This window comes from Physella acuta, unplaced genomic scaffold (assembly GCF_028476545.2).
Source record: "Physella acuta isolate Inbredline_101_S28 unplaced genomic scaffold, ASM2847654v3 ptg000053l, whole genome shotgun sequence".
Taxonomy (NCBI): domain Eukaryota; kingdom Metazoa; phylum Mollusca; class Gastropoda; family Physidae; genus Physella; species Physella acuta.
Window position 1 is genome coordinate 410,438 of NW_026731573.1, and position 18,307 is coordinate 428,744.

The window sequence follows — 18,307 nt, forward strand, 5'->3', positions numbered from 1 at the left end:
CTCATAGTGACCACTGGACTGTGTATTTAAAAACTTTTCTTCTATATAACAATAAAATAACAAAGAAGTCTCCCATATTATTTCTCATTATTCAACAAGTGCATCACTCGGCGCTCTCGGGAGCAATCAGTTACAATACCGCAGGAGCACTAGTTTCGTTCAGTCGTTGAATGTGTGTGCCACTGTGTCTTTATTGTAGGGTGCTCTTTAAAATGTTTTTAAATCTTAAAATGTTTTTAAATCTGAGTTTCTCCCAAATCAGTATCACTGGCTAACCATGAAATTGTCGGCTAAAATGGCTATCCTTTAAATGGGTGAGGGATCTAGACTACATGCGAATTCACGGAAAGTTCAAATAAGCCTTAAATAAATCGTGATCGAGATGTTGGCGTGATTTAGGTGAGACTTAATGAAAGACGTATTCATAAATGGTACCCTGCTAAAAATAAGGGTCTATACGGCAAAAACTACTGCATGCTAAGTAAATTTTATATCAATATCTGTTTCTTGATTTGTGTTTATTAACATTAGTGTCTGAAAAGAAACAATGAAAAACGTGACATCACACCAATGTTGAGTAACCCTAAGCTAGCTTAGCATGAGATGTTGTACCATGATTTCTAGAATGTCATAACAGTCATGTTTGTTTTGTTGCTTCAAATCTTAAAATTATAGTTACATTTTTTATATTTATCGATTACACTCATTTTCATATTTTTGTATTGAATATAAGCAGTTGAAAAAAACATTTAGAATTATTTTATAAATTCAAATATTTTAAAAAACCACCTTCAACCCCTCCTTGAAGTCAACCGGAATGGCCAGAAAATGTGAAACAATGAAAGACACAACAACTTTTTCCATAATAAAACACGCAACAGCGGTCAACAGGTTATAGCCTAGTTGGGTTAGGTTAGGTTTGCCTGTCGTCCCTCCTTGGATATAGGCCGTTGACAAGAGCTATCTAGGCATCTCTGTCCTGGGCTAGTCTCTCCAACTGTCCCCAGGTGTATCCAATCTTCTTGGTATCTTCTTCCAGGTCACGTCTCCAGGTCTTTCTTGGTCTGCCTCTCCTCCTCCTGCCCTGTGGATTCCAGGTGAGGGCCTGTCTTGTTATGCTGTATACAGACTTCCTGAGTGTGTGGCCAATCCATTTCCATTTTCTCTGGAGGATTTCTACTTCCACTGGCAGTTGATTTGTCCGTTGTCATAGAACATAATTTCTGATGGTTTTAGGCCGAGTTGTTTATATATATATGTTAAATAACATCCCCTAACACCACAATTATATTACTAGTAATTATTTGTTAGAAATAACGATAATAATAATTATTTGTTAGAAATATCTCAAGCACTGTTTAAAACAAGCCAAGGCGCAATAGCACATATAGGATACTGGGGCGCCAAATTGCACCTTGCTGGCGAACATGCTTGATTTAATTTAGTGAATGACTATAACGCCCCATCTTATCAATAGTCTATTGCACTGTTTAAAACGGGTGTAGGACAAAAGGCCGACACGGACAAAAGGCAGACAGAATATAAGGCAGACAGCCATAAGGCTGACAGCCAAAAGGCAGACAGGATATAATGCCGAAAAGCATAAAAAATTCTAATATAGCAAAATATGGGGATGACGGGAGTGTACAAAGGATAAACAGAAAGGTGGTTTTACAACCATATTTTGCAAAGAAATCAAAGAAACCGAATGAAGTAGAACGATCACCTGTCTTGATTGGACTACATGTTAAATACAGACAAACTTTGAATTATAATTTAGTTTCCTCCATTGTGAATTCCATGAAAAAGTGTATACTATATTCATTGGATTAATTAATTCTGTAGTGAATGTGATACAAGTGTGCCAAAATTGGTAAGTTATGTTTTGTTTTTTGTTAAAAAGAAACATTACATTTGATATTAATAAACAAAATTTGATATTAATAAACAAAATACAAGTATGTCTACATGTTGTATAAACACATAAATATGTCCTAATATTCAACCAACCTACAACGCATTAAATGTTAAAATAAGCCATTTAAATCATTGAAGGTGGGTAAGAGGTAAGAGGGGCAAGTTGACACATGACAAAATGTATTTAAGTTACTACAGTGCAGTCTAGTCTGGACGGAAGGGATGGATATTTCTGAAGTAGTAAAATTGCAATTTTATGCAATAACTGTATTTGAATCAACAACAGTTAGAACTTACTGTGAAACTTGTTAAAAAAGTGAAAAATGTGGGTTTATACTATCCCCTAAAAATCACTTCTTATGGCCACTTTCTGTAGCTGACTGCCTAAAATTTAAGTGAAGAATAAAACAGCCAATGGAAATATGTTACACGGGACAAATATTTGACAGAACTGAAACTAAACATTGCCTGGCGAGGCATTAAGAAAGCAAATAAGAAATAATGCAACTGAGTCATTAGAGATTAGTTAAATACAAAACAAGTCCAATGAAAATATAATTGTTGACAGCTACTAATTGGTTAATGCTGAGAGATGAGGTTTTTCTATCCTGAAAATAGTCCCTTGGGGAATGCTGCCCAAATAGCCTTATGCCTCACAATATAGGATGTTGACCAGTGATAAACTGCAGATATTTTAAATGTAGACCAACCTATGCCCTTTCTCAGTACTGACTATACTGCAGGTTTAACAAAATCATTGTAAAAATAAACCGGGAGTGATCTCCCCTAAACTTTCTCAATTATTCTTATATAAAACAACAGGGGATGGGAACTCGGGCTATAGACATGATTTTTAATCCATTTTAAATACTTAAAGTTTTAAAAATTTTTCATAAAAAACGTTTTAATAACAAGCTTTTATGTAATAATGCACTAAAAAGTAGAAAATAAATTATAGACTACTATTTAAATAACTATAAAGAAAAGCGTGGGTCACTTTAGTATCTATTGGATACTTTTACTAATGTTAAGGAAGACACCCACGCTTTTCTTTATAGTTATTTAAATAGTAGTCTATAATTTATTTTCTACTTTTTAGTGCATTATTACATAAAAGCTTGTTATTAAAACGTTTTTTATGAAATTTTTTTTCAGTACTTTACATGTTTTATTTACAATAGAGTTATATGACTAAAAACCATTGCGCGCCTTCTGAACATCACGTTCAGTAGGCGCGCAATGGTTTTTGAACGCAGCCATTACGTGATGGCGCAGCTATTGAAGGTGATGACGCGTGTGGTGTGGTTGGCTAGATATGCCTACTAATTCGGTCCAAATTTTAATTAATTCATTAAAAATCAATTAGGCATCCAATTAAGTCAAATTTAGTTTCAGATTGCATTGTCTTCATGTCTTGACCCACGTGCCAAATGTGAATCGTGTCGGTCAAGTAGAAGTTTCCGAATTTTCACTCCTGCGTTTCCATCTAGACTGACGACAGACAGACAGAGGAAGTGAGTTAAATAAAAGCTTGTAAAAATAGAATAAAATCTTGTAGACAAAAGAATTGCACACCAAGTGAACGCCAAATAAAAAAGTGCATAATAGTGTGCAATATTATTAGTACTTTAAAAATTTACATTAGTTTTTGAGAAATCGGAAGTAGCGTAAATTACTACTTCCGGTCAACGGAAATTACTCAAAATTTAACAGAAGGTAGAAAATTAGATCTTTTACTCACATGTGAAATTTTATTTATCTATCTGAAATAGTACTCAAGTTATAGGCTTTTGAAAAATTAGAAAAAGTACCACTTCCGGTTATCGGAAATCGCTCAAAAGTTGATACGGATCTACGATTTTGATAAAATACTTATATATGAAATTTCATTAACCTAGCTGTAACGGTACTTAAGTAATCGTGTTTACACACACACAGACAGACACACAGACATACGGACAGGATTGCAAAGCCCAGTTTTTCAGAATGGATTACGCATAAAACCTCTTAATTTTGATAAATCTGGATTGATAATTTTTGCCCAATTAAAATAAGTCCTCTATACTTCGGATGTGATGAAGGACTGAGGTGTAATACATGAAAATTGTGAAAATTTCAAGAGATTTTTTTGCACGATTACAATACTTTCTCTAAACCTCGTATATACGAGAAAATAAAAATATATGTAAATTTGAATAGTGAATGTTCTGTTTCTTAAAGACACATGGGTAGTAATGTTAGAGATAAAGAATACTGCCCCTACGGCTATGAACTCACCCCAAAGTTCTTCATTTCCTGATGAGGTGAAACTGAATATGTGTGGGCTGTGTTTGTCTGAGAATTAATTACTGCACGACCAGAATGTAGACCAGCTGCTATTTGAGAATTCATTAAACGTGAAGGTTCTCCATCCACAACACCATCACCCTTTCTGTCACTACTTCCTCCTGGCTTTATTTTGCTCATGGATGACACCTGTTGAAAAGAAAGAGCAATGACTGTAGTATACAAAACTGCAACCTGTATAAGCTGAACTTGGACTGAGGTCAATAAAATAAAATAATTAGCCCTTCCAAAATTGCAAATATACATAAGTGTTTTTCCCCTAATATTCTTTATTCTTAATGGACATATAACAATTTGAGAATCCTTCCATCATTTTTGTAAACATGGATGAAAATTTTGTTTTTACTTTCCCGTATACGAAGTATAGAAGTATTGTAATCGCGCTGCAAAAAAATCAAGATTAAAAATCTCGTCATTTTACACCTCAATGAGTAGGAGATCACTTCTGGTTTATTTTAGATTTTTTCCATCAAAGCAGCAGTAAAAAATAAACCGGAAGTGATCTCCTCTAAACTTTCTCGAATATTCTTATATAACTTGGAATATAGACATGATTTTTAATTACTTAAACTTTTAAGGGGATATGCTGTTTTTTTTCTATTTTTTACAGTTTAAGATCTAAAGCCTTTTGAATACTTTTATCATATTTGGCATATAAAAGTAAATATTAAACAGCAAAAAAAAAAAAGGGTCGAAAACAAATTTGGTTGTCATGGAAACCCAAAAAAACCTCAGCCATTTTGAATTTTTCGGTACTTTTAAAAATACTAAGGCTTTTTTATTTATGCACCTGTAGCAATCAAATTTAAACTGCTTATATTTCAGTATATATTAAAACTTTTGTCACGACAATTTTTTGAAATAATTACTAGTAAGAATTTTACAAGGTCTAAAAAATCGTACCCCTTTTAGTATTCAAAAGTTTCAAAATGTGCATATTAATTACCAAATACTTTTTTTCTATGAAAGCAATCACAATTCCCTCGTGACAAAAGTTGTATTTTTGCATCAAGAACATTTACTGAAAATATGGTTGGAATTGTTTAATAAATAAAAAAGTAGTAGGCTTTTTAGTGTTAAAAACCTGCGAACTGAGAAAAACAGCCAAAAGTAACGAAAAGTAGGTCAGGAAAGTACCATATCTGTGTAAACTGCTAAGCTGATTGTAAACTTTGGGTGTTTCCAAGATGTAGGAAATTAAGTTTATTAAATACATGAGAAATGCAGCTTTCCAATGATGTCAAATACAATATAATGACAGATATAAAACTTTTCATAGAGAGCTTGTTAGATTGGGGAAAATTGATTATTTTTTAATTAATAGGGACATAAAAATCTTAATTCAAACACATAAAATATTTTTTTCTCTTTAAAGTTATTATTTTCTTTATACAAAAATGGGCAAAGTATCCAAAAGTGCAAGAAACCCATCATGACGAAAAACAAGAAATTTTGTGATTTTTTCCGCGCATATCCCCTTAAAAATAGAATAAAATCTCATAGAAAAAATAATTGCGCACCAAGCGACCCCCAAAACAAAATGTGCATAATAGTGCGCAATATTATTAGTACATTATAAATTTACATGCATTTTTTGAGAAATCTGAAATAGCGTAAATTACTACTTCCAATCAACGGAAATTAGTCAAAATTCGACAGAAGGTAGAGAATTAGATCTTTTACTTACATGTGAAATTTCATTCTTTTTTGAGACATTTGATTCATATCATGTTCAATATACATTCCTTTAAAATAGATTTATTTTCTTTGTAACAAGCTTCAAATGAAAATTAATATTTAAAGGATTGTGCATACAACAAAATCTATATATATAATTCTCTTCTGGGATCAGTTAGAAAACAAGCTGCAAGCGCCTCCTTGCAGTACCCTCTCTTTCTCTCTATCACTATCACTACCACCCCCACCCCACCCCAACATTGTCTGGTGAGCGGTGTTCACTCTAAATTTTTACAAAGCTAAATGTTTATAAATCGAAGAGCCGTACAGCCGGGTTTTTATTAGGGGCAGATAATTTAGTTCCATTTTAAACTTACAGGAGGTAACTAAGAAATAACTAAGAGGAGGCTGCTTTCACGGGGGGGGGGGGGGGGTGTAGGGTCGGGGTTAGGGGAAAGTGGGGGGGGGGGGGGGGGGTTAGTGTTTTAAAGCAAATATTTTCAGTGGCAGCATTGGTACTGTCGAATTTACAAATTATGAATTACTGAAAAGTAGAAAATAAAACAACTAAATAGCAGCGTATGATACGCTGCGGGTCGGCTCGTTAGTTTATAATTTTAGTCCCATCTCTAGGCCTACCCCATAATGTGTTATTCTATTATTCTAGAACTCCCCCCCTATGCATGTAAGCCACAATACAACACAACTGTTTATGTTACTAATACTTTGTTTATAGTGACAATAGGCACACTTTGTCTTCTGTTGTTAATACAGAAATGTGTAGAAATGTGAAGAAATATTTTAGTGGGCCTGAACTCCAACAAGTGGTAGGCCTACAATACAAATGTACACTGTTATATGCCTGCTTTTATAACATAACCAAGTATTTAAGTTTTTAGAAATTCCTATCTTGATTTTAAAGTGTGAAATCAGCAAACTGTTAAGTAACAAATATTTTGCTAACCTCTACGTCTTGTTATTGAATAATAAGCCCGTTATATGCATGACCTCTAATAAGATTGTCACTGTATTAAATACAGGGTTAACTTATTGTAGTTATTTAGGGCTTTAATTATTAACAGCCACAACAAAAATCTAAAACACTGTTTTCCCAATTAACAACCAATGGGTTCATCCATAAATGGATGACTGCATTCGATCACGCTTTTTTAAAATGATTTTTACCTCCCCCTCCTCCTTCCGTCACAAAAATCCAGACAAAACTCCCTAAAATGACATCATACCTCAGCCTATAACCCCCTTCAAAATTGCAGTTGAATTTTTCTTAAAATACGATATTTTTTCAAAATCTTGTCTGAACTCTGTCAACATAGAGTATTTTAATCGTAAAATAACAGCTAAAATTCGTTTTCTAATATTGCTTTTTAATAATGCAAAAGTGTGATGTCACACCATCTGAACCTACCCCCTTCCCACATACCGGCACAAAAATACGGACCCCCTCCCCCTACGAGTGTGACGTCATTTATGGACGACCCCAATGTCCCCATCTTTGATATACATGATGAGGCAAAGAAATTTCGTCGAAGTTTTAAGTAAGTTCATGTAGCGGAATAACAGTATTAAGTTGTTTTTTCTACTAAGAAATAATTTCAGAAGTAACTAAGCTAGTAAAATACTCATGATAGAGATGTAACCGACTGCTAAAGTGAAAAGCAGATTTTTTTACAAGCGGATGGGAGGGGGCAGTGACAGCGGCAATTTTTCTCAAACATGATACTTCTAGGTTTTTTAAAGATTTCGAGGAAGTTTTACCACAGTAAAAAAACAATTCGATCTAGACCCTGCTAGATCGTGTAAATAAATTATAGCAGGCCTACATGTTTTGTTTAATGACCTTAAATGATGCAGATCTAGTTTTTTTTCTCTTAAATCTAGTAGTGGGTCCTAAAAAAAATAAACACGTTAAAATAAGAAAACGCATGTACTTGTAGAACTGCCTTGACCATGAGACACGACCTTAAAGAAGCGGGTAAGAGGTGGTAAAAAGTGTCCGTAAAGTTGAGTGAAAACAGCACAGTTCTGTTTCATTCATATAATAGTACTTCAATTTTTTTTAGATCGGCGCAAAATCTTTCCGCTTTTTAAAAAAAAAAAAAAGGAAGACGATTGGCGATGCTAGTGAGCTGGTAATGGTAGGACAGTTATTTTTATTACACAGCCTAGCTGTAGCCCATTGATGACGTCACGCAAATAATGTGAATTTTACCCCAACCCATGTCATAAATAGTCAGACAGCCACACCACGAATGACGTCAAAAAAGTTCCGTCTACAGCCTCACCCATCTGATACAGCCAGTGTATATTTGGTCTACAGCGCATGTGAGATAGTCGATGACGTTTATTTGCTTTTTTTTTCACGAACGTAATAAATAGGCCTACTGGCATTAGGAAATCTTGTTGGTTAATAGTTACAGATCTAGATCCAGCACTATACTATACTTCGAGGTCACGGTAAGCTAGGATAGACCTAGAAGACAATCTAAGGTCGCAGTGACAGAAACGCCTGCTGATTTGGCAAAGGCCACGAAAGTGACAGCGCAATAATGTTAATTCTAGGTTTACACAGCAGTGGATATTGTACTGTCGACGCATGCGTGAAAGGCGGAAAGGGTCACTGGCGGGAGTCTTGACGATAAAAACAATTTCTAAAATGCCAAAATTTTCAAGCTTAAAACTTTTAACCGCGAACAACCGCAAACCCGGAAATTTTCAAACTCAAATCTTGCGAATACAGAAAGGCAAAAAAATATGATTCTCGAATCCGGAAATCCCGGATATCCCGGAAAAGTGGCACCCCTGTACATGCTATTTATTTTAACATGACAAGGTAAGCGTCACCCAACTGTAGTGATGTGAGGGTTGACAATAACCCAGCAAGAAGTCTGTATATAATTAACTTCTTTATTGTTTGAAAGTACGAACCTAGACTGCCTTTTAGAGAATGGACCCCCAAACTTTCCTAATCCCACCTTTTATACTATACCTAACCTTGTAATTTCCTGCGCTATCTGTCACTTCCCTCCCAATCGTTCCTATTCTACAGAATTGTGTGTACTATTTATTTACATTCTTTAATCTCAATATAACTAAAATAGACTATAGTTTGAAGGGTAATGAAAACATGTAAACAAAAGGGGCGCTACTCTAAATCTATGCGAATACTTATATGTAACAATCCTAACACCAACCAAAGCATGTACTGAACAGCATAATGGGCAGCCTATATAACAGAAGAGCTATGGTTGTTGATATCATTTTGCATTTGTCCGAACATTTTTTTCAGTAAAAAAAAAAAAAGACCTTCAAAAACCTTCCATAACCTTTTTATAAAAAACAAAGAGAGATGGTATTATTATAAAATCGTCCATAAATGACATCACACTCGTAGGGGGTCCGTAATTTTGTGACGGTTTGTGATGAGGGGGAGTTCAGATGGTGTGACGTCACTTTTTCACATTATAAAAAAGCAATGATAGAAAACGAGTTTTAGCCGCTATTTCGCGTTTTAGAAAACGGTTTTAATAAATTGTAATAGGAATTGATAAAAAAAACTCTATATTGACATGAACTAACCTTACGCCAACCCAGTTTGAAAGTTTGAGTTTTGTAAAAGTTACTAAGCTAGCAAAATGGAAATGTGCATAATCTATAGCATCTACACAAACACCCAACCACGAAAATAAATAAATAAATAGGCCTATATATATATATATATTGTTACGTACCCCCTTCTCTAATCCTTTCGAACTAGTCAGGGAATCGTAAACAAGAAGAAGAAAAATAAAAATAAATAAAAGCCAACTTCAGTAATCTCTATTTATTCGCCACAAATCACAACACTTAAAGTTAACCCGCCACCGAAGTACAACAATCAGAAATATACACAAGTAACTACAACAACTAAAGTTCTTAGTACGACTACCCTACTTGTCCCTAACGGTCTATCTAGCCTAGGTCTAGTACATGTCGTGGCTCTCCACTAGCTCACAGAGACGACCCATGTCTGTCTCCTCTAAACCTAGCTATCCGAGACCAGTCCGTCCGTCTCCGAGTGTGTCCGAGTCCCGAGTGTCCGTGTGTGTCGAGAGTCCCCCTAGTCTGCTGTCTACCCTCCTAAAGTACTCGTCCCCCTTTCTACACCGTGGGAACGATTTTAATTAAAGCCTGACCCTAGGTCAGATCCGTCCATGACCGTCCACTCGGCCCTGTGCGATCTGGAAGGTTTTCCCAGCCGTAAATCACGAGCTGTTGGCCACGTTAATAGCTGGGACCCCAAGACACCAGGTATGCGCCGCCCACAGCGTGGAACCCAATCCGGTATGGCTGTCACGGCCCAAAGGTTCACACGGCCAGCACTGGTCAGCCTCTGACCACCGCCAGGTTGATGGATGAGCGTGAGATCGCTACCCCAACATACGGGTCAGCCCAGGTCAAACACCAGGTGGTCGTAACAATATATATATATATATATATATATATATATATATATATATATATATATATATATATATATATATATATATATGTATGTAATAACTGAGCCTATGTGTCCCACAAGCTATGCAGTGAGAGGGTCTACACTACCATTATATTCTGTCTAGCCATTCAGTAGTTCATCCCAAAGCACAACAACGTATACAAATGATTCGGCAGGAAGACATTAAGAACAAGAGTACTTTTTAACTTCTTTCCCTGACAACAACGAACCTACACCAAAACGTCACATTATTGCGTACCGCGTAACTATTCAATGCGTCATTAACTTTCGCACTAATATTCGTTCACACCATCCTCCTTGTTTAAACACATATCCCAACAATATATAGACTCTCTATGTGTGTAGACTAAATCTAGAGATCTCTTAAATCAGGGTCAGATTCTGATTCGGGGTTTCGGCAATGAGACAAACTGATTTCTAGAATCGAGTTAGATCTAAATCTAGAACTTTTACGTTTAGAGATGATCTACATTCTACAAGATCTAGAATTAAGATTAGATCTAGAATTTAGCTAGCTAGAGACTAGCTACTGAATACTAGATCGATCTAGATTTTGTATAGTAGTAGTACTAGTAGATATCTAGATCTAGAGTCTCGAATTCTAACTAACTTGATTCTAATTCTAGTGTAGTGTAGTCAGTACTAGTAGTAGTAACTAGAATCTAGATCTAGACTATCTATCTAGTCTAGAATCTAGATCTAGATTCTAGACTAGATTCTAGATCTTCCTACGTACTGTCAGTACTACTGACGTACTTTTTTTTCGTAGAGAAAATCTAGATCTAAATTCTAGATCTTGCCTTCTTTAGATCTATTACTTATTATATAATATAATATATTCTAGAATCTAGATTAGATCTAAATCTAGATCTAGATCTAGCTAGATTCTATCATTCTAGATCTAGATCTAGATCTAATCTAGATTTCTAGATCTAGACTCTAGAATTAGAATGAGAGTCGATGTATTAAAAATAAAATGACAAAATTTACCTAAACAATTGTTAAAACCTTGAATCCAAATAAACAGTAGATCTAGATCTAGAATCTATATTGATATCAGAAGATTAGAGTAAAATTAGTTTTTAACACATTATTAATAAGTCTAGATCTAGAATCTAGATCTAGGTCTAGATCTAGATCTATATATCTATTAATTAGTATTAATATCTAATGTCTAGAGCATGAGAATAGACCGCTTCAGCTTCCATAAAAACAGTATTTGGTTGGTTCTTACAAGGCACGTGACCTATGTTGGGTTGTTTTTTTTTAATTTAGAAAATCGATTTCCGGGTTATTATTAGTAACGAAATCCTAGACTAGGCCAAAGCCCATAGCCAGAGGCCTACGGCCTAAATAAAGAAATTGCATGATTTTCTTTTAGTACTAGCCATCGGTATATGTTACACGGGCTATACTGGTGACTTTTAGCTCCCTTCTCTTTATAAAAGGCTACCCGGTTTTTCTTTTAGATATTTATCTCCGGGGAGCGGCATTTAAAACTGTCCGGAGGTGGGTTTGAGGGTTGTGTTTGCGTGTGGGGGGGGGGGGGGTCACGGAATACTGTTTTTTCTATATTTTTGTATGAAATACTTTTTTTCGAATTTGGTGGGCAGGTGAAAGGGGAAGAAACTGTAGAGATGCATGAAGAAAACGTATATTCCTTCGGAAAGTGAGTAATGAAATGAATTGTAATTCAGCTTTTTAAAAAGTCATTATCGGAAACTTAGGAAAAGAAACATTTTATTGATCAAGAGCATTGGAATGAAACATTGTTTAGATTATGAAATAAACCGGGAGTGATATCCCCTAATCTTTCTCGAATATTCTTATATAAACAACAGGGGATGCGGAACTCGGGATATAGACATGATTTGTAATCCATTTTAAATACTTAAACTTTTTAAAATAGAATAAAATCTCGTAGAAAAAAGAATTGCACACCAAGTGAACGCCAAATAAAATGTGCATAATAGTGCGCAATATTATTAGTACTTTATAAATTTACATTAGTTTTTTTTAGAAATCGGAAATAGCGTAAATTACTACTTTGATAGAAGGTAGGGAATTAGATCTTTTACTTACATGTGAAATTTCATTTATCTATCTAAAATAGTACTCAAGTTATAGGCTTTTGAAAAATTCAAAGTAGAAAAAGTACCACTTTTGGTTATCGGAAATCGTTCAAAAGTTGATACGGATCTACGATTTTCATAAAATACTTATATATGAAATTTCATCAACCTAGCTGTAACGGTACTCAAGTTATCGTGTTTACACACAAACACAGACATACATACACACACACACACACAGACATACGGACAAGTGCAAAACTATGTTTTTTCCGACTCACTGAGCCCTAAAACGTCGAGATTTGCAAAAATTGGGGATTTTTTTTTTTGCACGATTACATGACTTTCTCTATACTTTGTATATACGAGAAAGTAAAAAAGGGGTTTTGTTTTTACAAGCTTTTATTTAACTCACTTCCTCGACAGTCTGTCTGTCGTCAGTCTGTCTAAACCGAAACGCCGGAGTGAAAATTCGGACAGTTCTACTTGACCGATACGATTCACATTTGGCACGTGGGTCAAGACATGAAGACAATGCTATCTGAAACTAAATTTGACTTAATTGGATGCCTAATTATTTTTTTATGAATTAATTCAAATTTGGACCGCATTAGTAGGCATGTCTATCCAACCACACCGCACGCGCCATCACGTTCAATAGGCGCGCAATGGTTTTTAGTCATGTAACACTATTGTAAATAAAACATGTAAAGTACTGAAAAAAATTCATAAAAAAACGTTTTAATAACAAGCTTTTATGTACTAATGCACTAAAAAGTAGAAAATAAATTATAGACTACTATTTAAATAACTATAAAGAAAAGCGTGGGTGTCTTCCTTAACATTAGTAAGGTATCCAATAGATACTAAAGTGACCCACGCTTTTATTTACAGTTATTTAAATAGTAGTCTATAATTTATTTTCTATTTTTTTAGTGCATTATTACATACAAGCTTGTTATTAAAACGTTTTTTTTAATGAATTTTTATGTACTGTCTATGTTTATACTTGTTTAAAATAATATAGACTACCAATACCTATTGGAAAAATTAAAACCAAATTTAATTATTTTGTTCACAGAAACCTTTTCGGTAATATTCTCATCAACTCCTTAAAGTGTTATAGCAATCGGATGAAAGTTGTCGAACCGCATCCGACTTTCATTTTTTAAATATACCGTATGTAGAGAAGAATCCCACCATCCCTCGGTGCCGCCCTTGCGAAATTAAAAAATATTTTTTTTTACAGAAACCTTCCCAGGAGTTGTGAAAGATTGTAATCACTGACGAGGAGCCACATTGGTTGTTAACAGTCTTTATTTACAGCCATGAAGGAAAGAGCAAGGAAGTGGCGAGAGACAACTATTTATAGATAACAACATGTAAGGGACATCACTCAAGATAACAATATAAATATAATACTAATACAGAAGAGTGAGTTCCCTTGACCTCACAATTATCTCAATCTATTACATCCCTTTACCCTTAGAACACAATAACACATCTCTCAATAGAACAATTGATAGTATCCTAAAATCACCAATTATATTGTAACATGAACACTATGGTAGATTACATCCTTACAAACAATGCACAATATGCTACAACATAATCAAGATACAAAACAATGATGTCAAAGTCCTTTTGACCTTTAAAATCATAGGTCTAACTTATTTGGGACTTTGATTGTCCTGCTTGACCTTCTCAGTGGCTTTTGATTTGGTGACTCAAGATTCTGACCATCTGGATTCTCTATCTCAGGAGGTCTAGGATTTAAATCATTAACTCCAGAATTTACATTTTCTGACTCCAGACAACTTGGTTCACTCATATCAACAGAACTTGGTTGTGGAACAAACTGAGTTGGTGTGAACTGATCAGATTTGGTGGGATTGACAGATTCACACTTATTATCTGCACAAGTTATTTTTAACTTTATAAGACACAGGTCCTGTACATTGAACAATTTGACCTGGCATCCATTTTTCCTTTCTCCCATGATTTCTTAGATACACATTCTCATTATATTCAAATTCTCTTCAATGGATGTTTTGTCATGATTTAATGGAACTATTTTTGAATTGGCATCTGAAAGTATTAAATGGCAAAAATCTTTTTTTTTTTTTCTTTTGATGTTACCCTTTTAGTTTCTGTAAGTGCTAATGATGTTAGCAAAGTTGTTTGATGATCACATTCCTTCTTACTAATGTATTTTCTTTAAAACATTTGAAATTGCCATATCACCATAATCATTTATTAAGTTACAAATACTTTGTTTAGGCAACTCTGACTGATGATGGACTGCATCTTCTCCATCTTTTATATTATCTTCACAAAGGTTTTTATTTCTTATTTTTTTATATGGCCTTAAGTCATCATTCACAGACTCTTCAGGCCAACCATTATTACAGTACTCATATACTTTTATTAAGCACTCATCTTTTTGTGTTTCTCTTTTAATATCATTCACATTTATATTGGAGTTATCCATGATAGTGAAGAGAACAAATACACCTTCTGGTACATAGCTAAGGCTTTGGTTTTTTAAAGGTAATCTACTAAGACTATCTGCACTATTCTCAGATCCAGGTTTGTATTTCAATTCATAATTGTATGCAGTTAGTGTGATAGCCCATCTTTGAATTCTTGGTGAGGCATGCTCAGGTAGGGTTTTGTTTTCTCCAAATAAACCTAGCAATGGTTTATGATCTGTAAAGATGGTGAACTTCCTACCAAACAGAAACTTATGAAATTTCTTAACACCAAAAATGATGCCTAAGCCTTCCCTATCTAACTGAGAATAATTTTTCTCAGCCTGGTTCAAAGATCTACTGGCAAAAGCAATGGGTCTGTCACCCTTCTCATCCATGTGGGACAAGACTGCTCCTACACCATCTGGTGAAGCATCACATGTTAATATAAGTCTTTTCCCTGGGTCATAGTGAGTTAGTAAGGTGTCAGAAGACAAAGCCTCTTTTGCTGTATTAAAAGCAGTATCTTGTTGTTTACCCCAGTGCCAAGTTGCATTTTTCTGTAGCAGCTTGTACAGTGGTGATAGTTTACCAGACAGATTTCCTATGAACTTTGCATAGTAATTTATTAAGCCCAAAAAAGCTCTTAGTTGTTGGGTATTTTCAGGTTTGGGTGCTTCTTTAATGGCTTTTGTTTTCTCAGGTTGAGGTCTGATGCCTTGTTTGCTTAATATATAACCAAGAAAACTAATTTCTGTCAACATGAATTGACATTTATCTTTGTTTATCTTTAAACCTTTTTCACCAACAATTTTCAATACTTTATCAAGTGTTTTCAGATGTTCAGTGTCATTCTTACCAGTTATGTACACATTGTCAAAGTACACACAAACATTTGGAATGTCCTTAAAAATACTGTCCATGACAGCTTGGAAAATTCCAGGGCTGGATGATATGCCAAAACATAGTCTTTCATATTGGTAGAGTCCTTTATGTGTGTTTATTGTCGTATAGACTTTTGAATCTGGATGCAGTTCTAGTTGAGTGTAAGCATGACTAAAGTCTAATTCAGTGAATTTGTCTCCTCCTGCCAAATTCAAAGAAATTTCCTCAATGTTAGGAATAGGGTACCTATTTAGCTCTGTTTGCTTATTCAGTGTAGTTTTATAATCTCCACAAATTCTTATAGAACCATCCTTCTTTAACACTGGCACAATGGGCGACGCCCAATCGGAATAGTCTACCTTCTTTATAATGCCATTAGATTCCAATCTACTTAGCTCATTTTCAATTTTATTCCTCATTGCATAAGGTGGAACTCTAGCTTTGCAGTATCTTGGATTTGTGTCTTTAATGCTTATCTTCACTGTTCTATCATTTAGTAATCCTGGATTACTAAAAACACTTTTATTTTCAGATATAACTTTATCTAGTGAAGTAAGACTAGATTCTTTTCCATTGTTCAATGAACAAATACTCTCCCAATTTAACTTAAGATTACTTAACCAGTTCCTACCTAGTAATGGTGGTCCATTTCCTTCAACCACAAGAAGAGGAAGTTTAACACTTTGACCATTATAACTTACATGAACCATACACTCTCCTATTACCGGAACATTGTCACCAGTGTATGTTGTTAGACACTTGTGACATGGCTGTAGAGGCACTGATTCTCCTGTGACAGCGTCAAAATCTTTCTTTGTTATGACAGTGTCAAGTTGGAAGTTTGATGCTCTTACCGTTGATATTAACTTGTACATTGATGGGAGCATGACTTATTGATTTCACAGAGAATAGGTTGAAATCCGGCTGCGAATCAGTTTGAGCATTTTCACAGGTAGAGTGGTTCATTGGTTGGGTTAGGTAGTCTTGGTGAGAGTTAACATAGTGCTGCCTTTGGTTGCGGTACTGTCTTGACTGGCTAGATTTAGCAACAGACGAAGACTTTGCAAAGCAGGCCTTGGCAATGTGACCTTGCTTACTGCACTTATAACAAGTTGCAGACTTGAACTTGCACCGATGAGATGCATGGGGACCCTTGCATCGATGACATTTTTGATAATTATTACTAGCTTTAGATCTAGGATTTGAATGAGCAGGCTGTTTAGCATAAGTTGGAATGCTCTGATGGGGTTGATGTTTATTGACTAACCTGCTGTTTACTGCATGGATCTCTGAAGGTGCTAAAGATCTCGCCGCATCTGATGACTGCTGGAATGACATTGCAAGTTGTATTGCTTTTTCCAATTTTAGATCTGACTCGAGCAGCAACTTTCTTTGAATATCAGGGCTGTTTACACCTGTCACAAACTTTTCACATAGTCTGTCAGACAGCGTTTCTCCAAATTCACAGAATCTACTTAAATGACGTAAAGCAGCAACATATTCTGATATTGACTCGTTTGGTTGACGAGTCCTACTGTCAAATCTAGCTCGACATAGAAACTTTGATGGGGTAGGCGCATGGTGGTCTGTTAGCAGTTTGCTCAGCTCGTTAAAGCTCTTGGTAGTTAGACTAGCTGGTGCGCATAAGTCCTTTAGTAGCCTAAATTGTTGAGGCCCTATGACTGTTAACAAGACAGCTCTCTTTTTGGCTTCTATCGTCACGTTGTTAGCTTCTAGGTAAAAGCTTAACCTCTCTAGGTAATCTTGAATGATTTCATCATTCGAATCAAATTCTTTTATTTGGCCATACAGCGCCATTATTCTAGAAATACTTAGCTAATAAGCTCTAGCAAACCTCTTTTTTGCGTAAGTAGGTGCTCTTTCTAGTAGATTTTTATCCTTCGTCGCCAAAATGTGAAAGATTGTAATCACTGACGAGGAGCCACATTGGTTGTTAACAGTCTTTATTTACAGCCATGAAGGAAAGAGCAAGGAAGTGGCGAGAGACAACTATTTATAGATAACAACATGTAAGGGACATCACTCAAGATAACAATATAAATATAATACTAATACAGAAGAGTGAGTTCCCTTGACCTCACAATTATCTCAATCTATTACAGGAGTGTTCTAATCAACTCCCCAAAGTTTCATAGTACTCAGGATGAACGCCTTCCCAGGACTATTCTTAACAGCTTCCCAAAGCTTTATGGCGATCGGATGAAAGGTGTAGTAATGCATACAAAACAGACTGACAGACAATTTTATATATATATATATATATATATATATATTTATATATATATATATATATATATATATATATATATATATATGTGTATGTGTGTGTGTAAGCGTGCAGGAGAGTTATTTAGCTATTATTTTATTACAAAAAAGTGAATTTCGCTTTTTGTGTT

At 35.0% G+C, this 18,307-nt stretch overlaps 1 protein-coding gene across 1 annotated transcript in view; it reads right to left on the reverse strand.

The window, feature by feature from the left end:
* LOC131946783 (histone deacetylase complex subunit SAP130-A) overlaps positions 1–11,679 on the reverse strand; it is a 56,640-nt gene extending 44,961 nt beyond the window's left edge. The window contains exons 1-2 of the mRNA XM_059307716.1: positions 11,453–11,679; positions 4,195–4,392 (exon numbers count right to left, since the gene is read on the reverse strand). Coding sequence (XP_059163699.1) covers positions 4,195–4,383 — 189 coding nt within the window. The 5' untranslated portion in view covers positions 4,384–4,392; positions 11,453–11,679. The remainder of the gene's footprint in view (positions 1–4,194; positions 4,393–11,452) is intronic.
* Between the last annotated feature and the right edge of the window lie 6,628 nt (positions 11,680–18,307).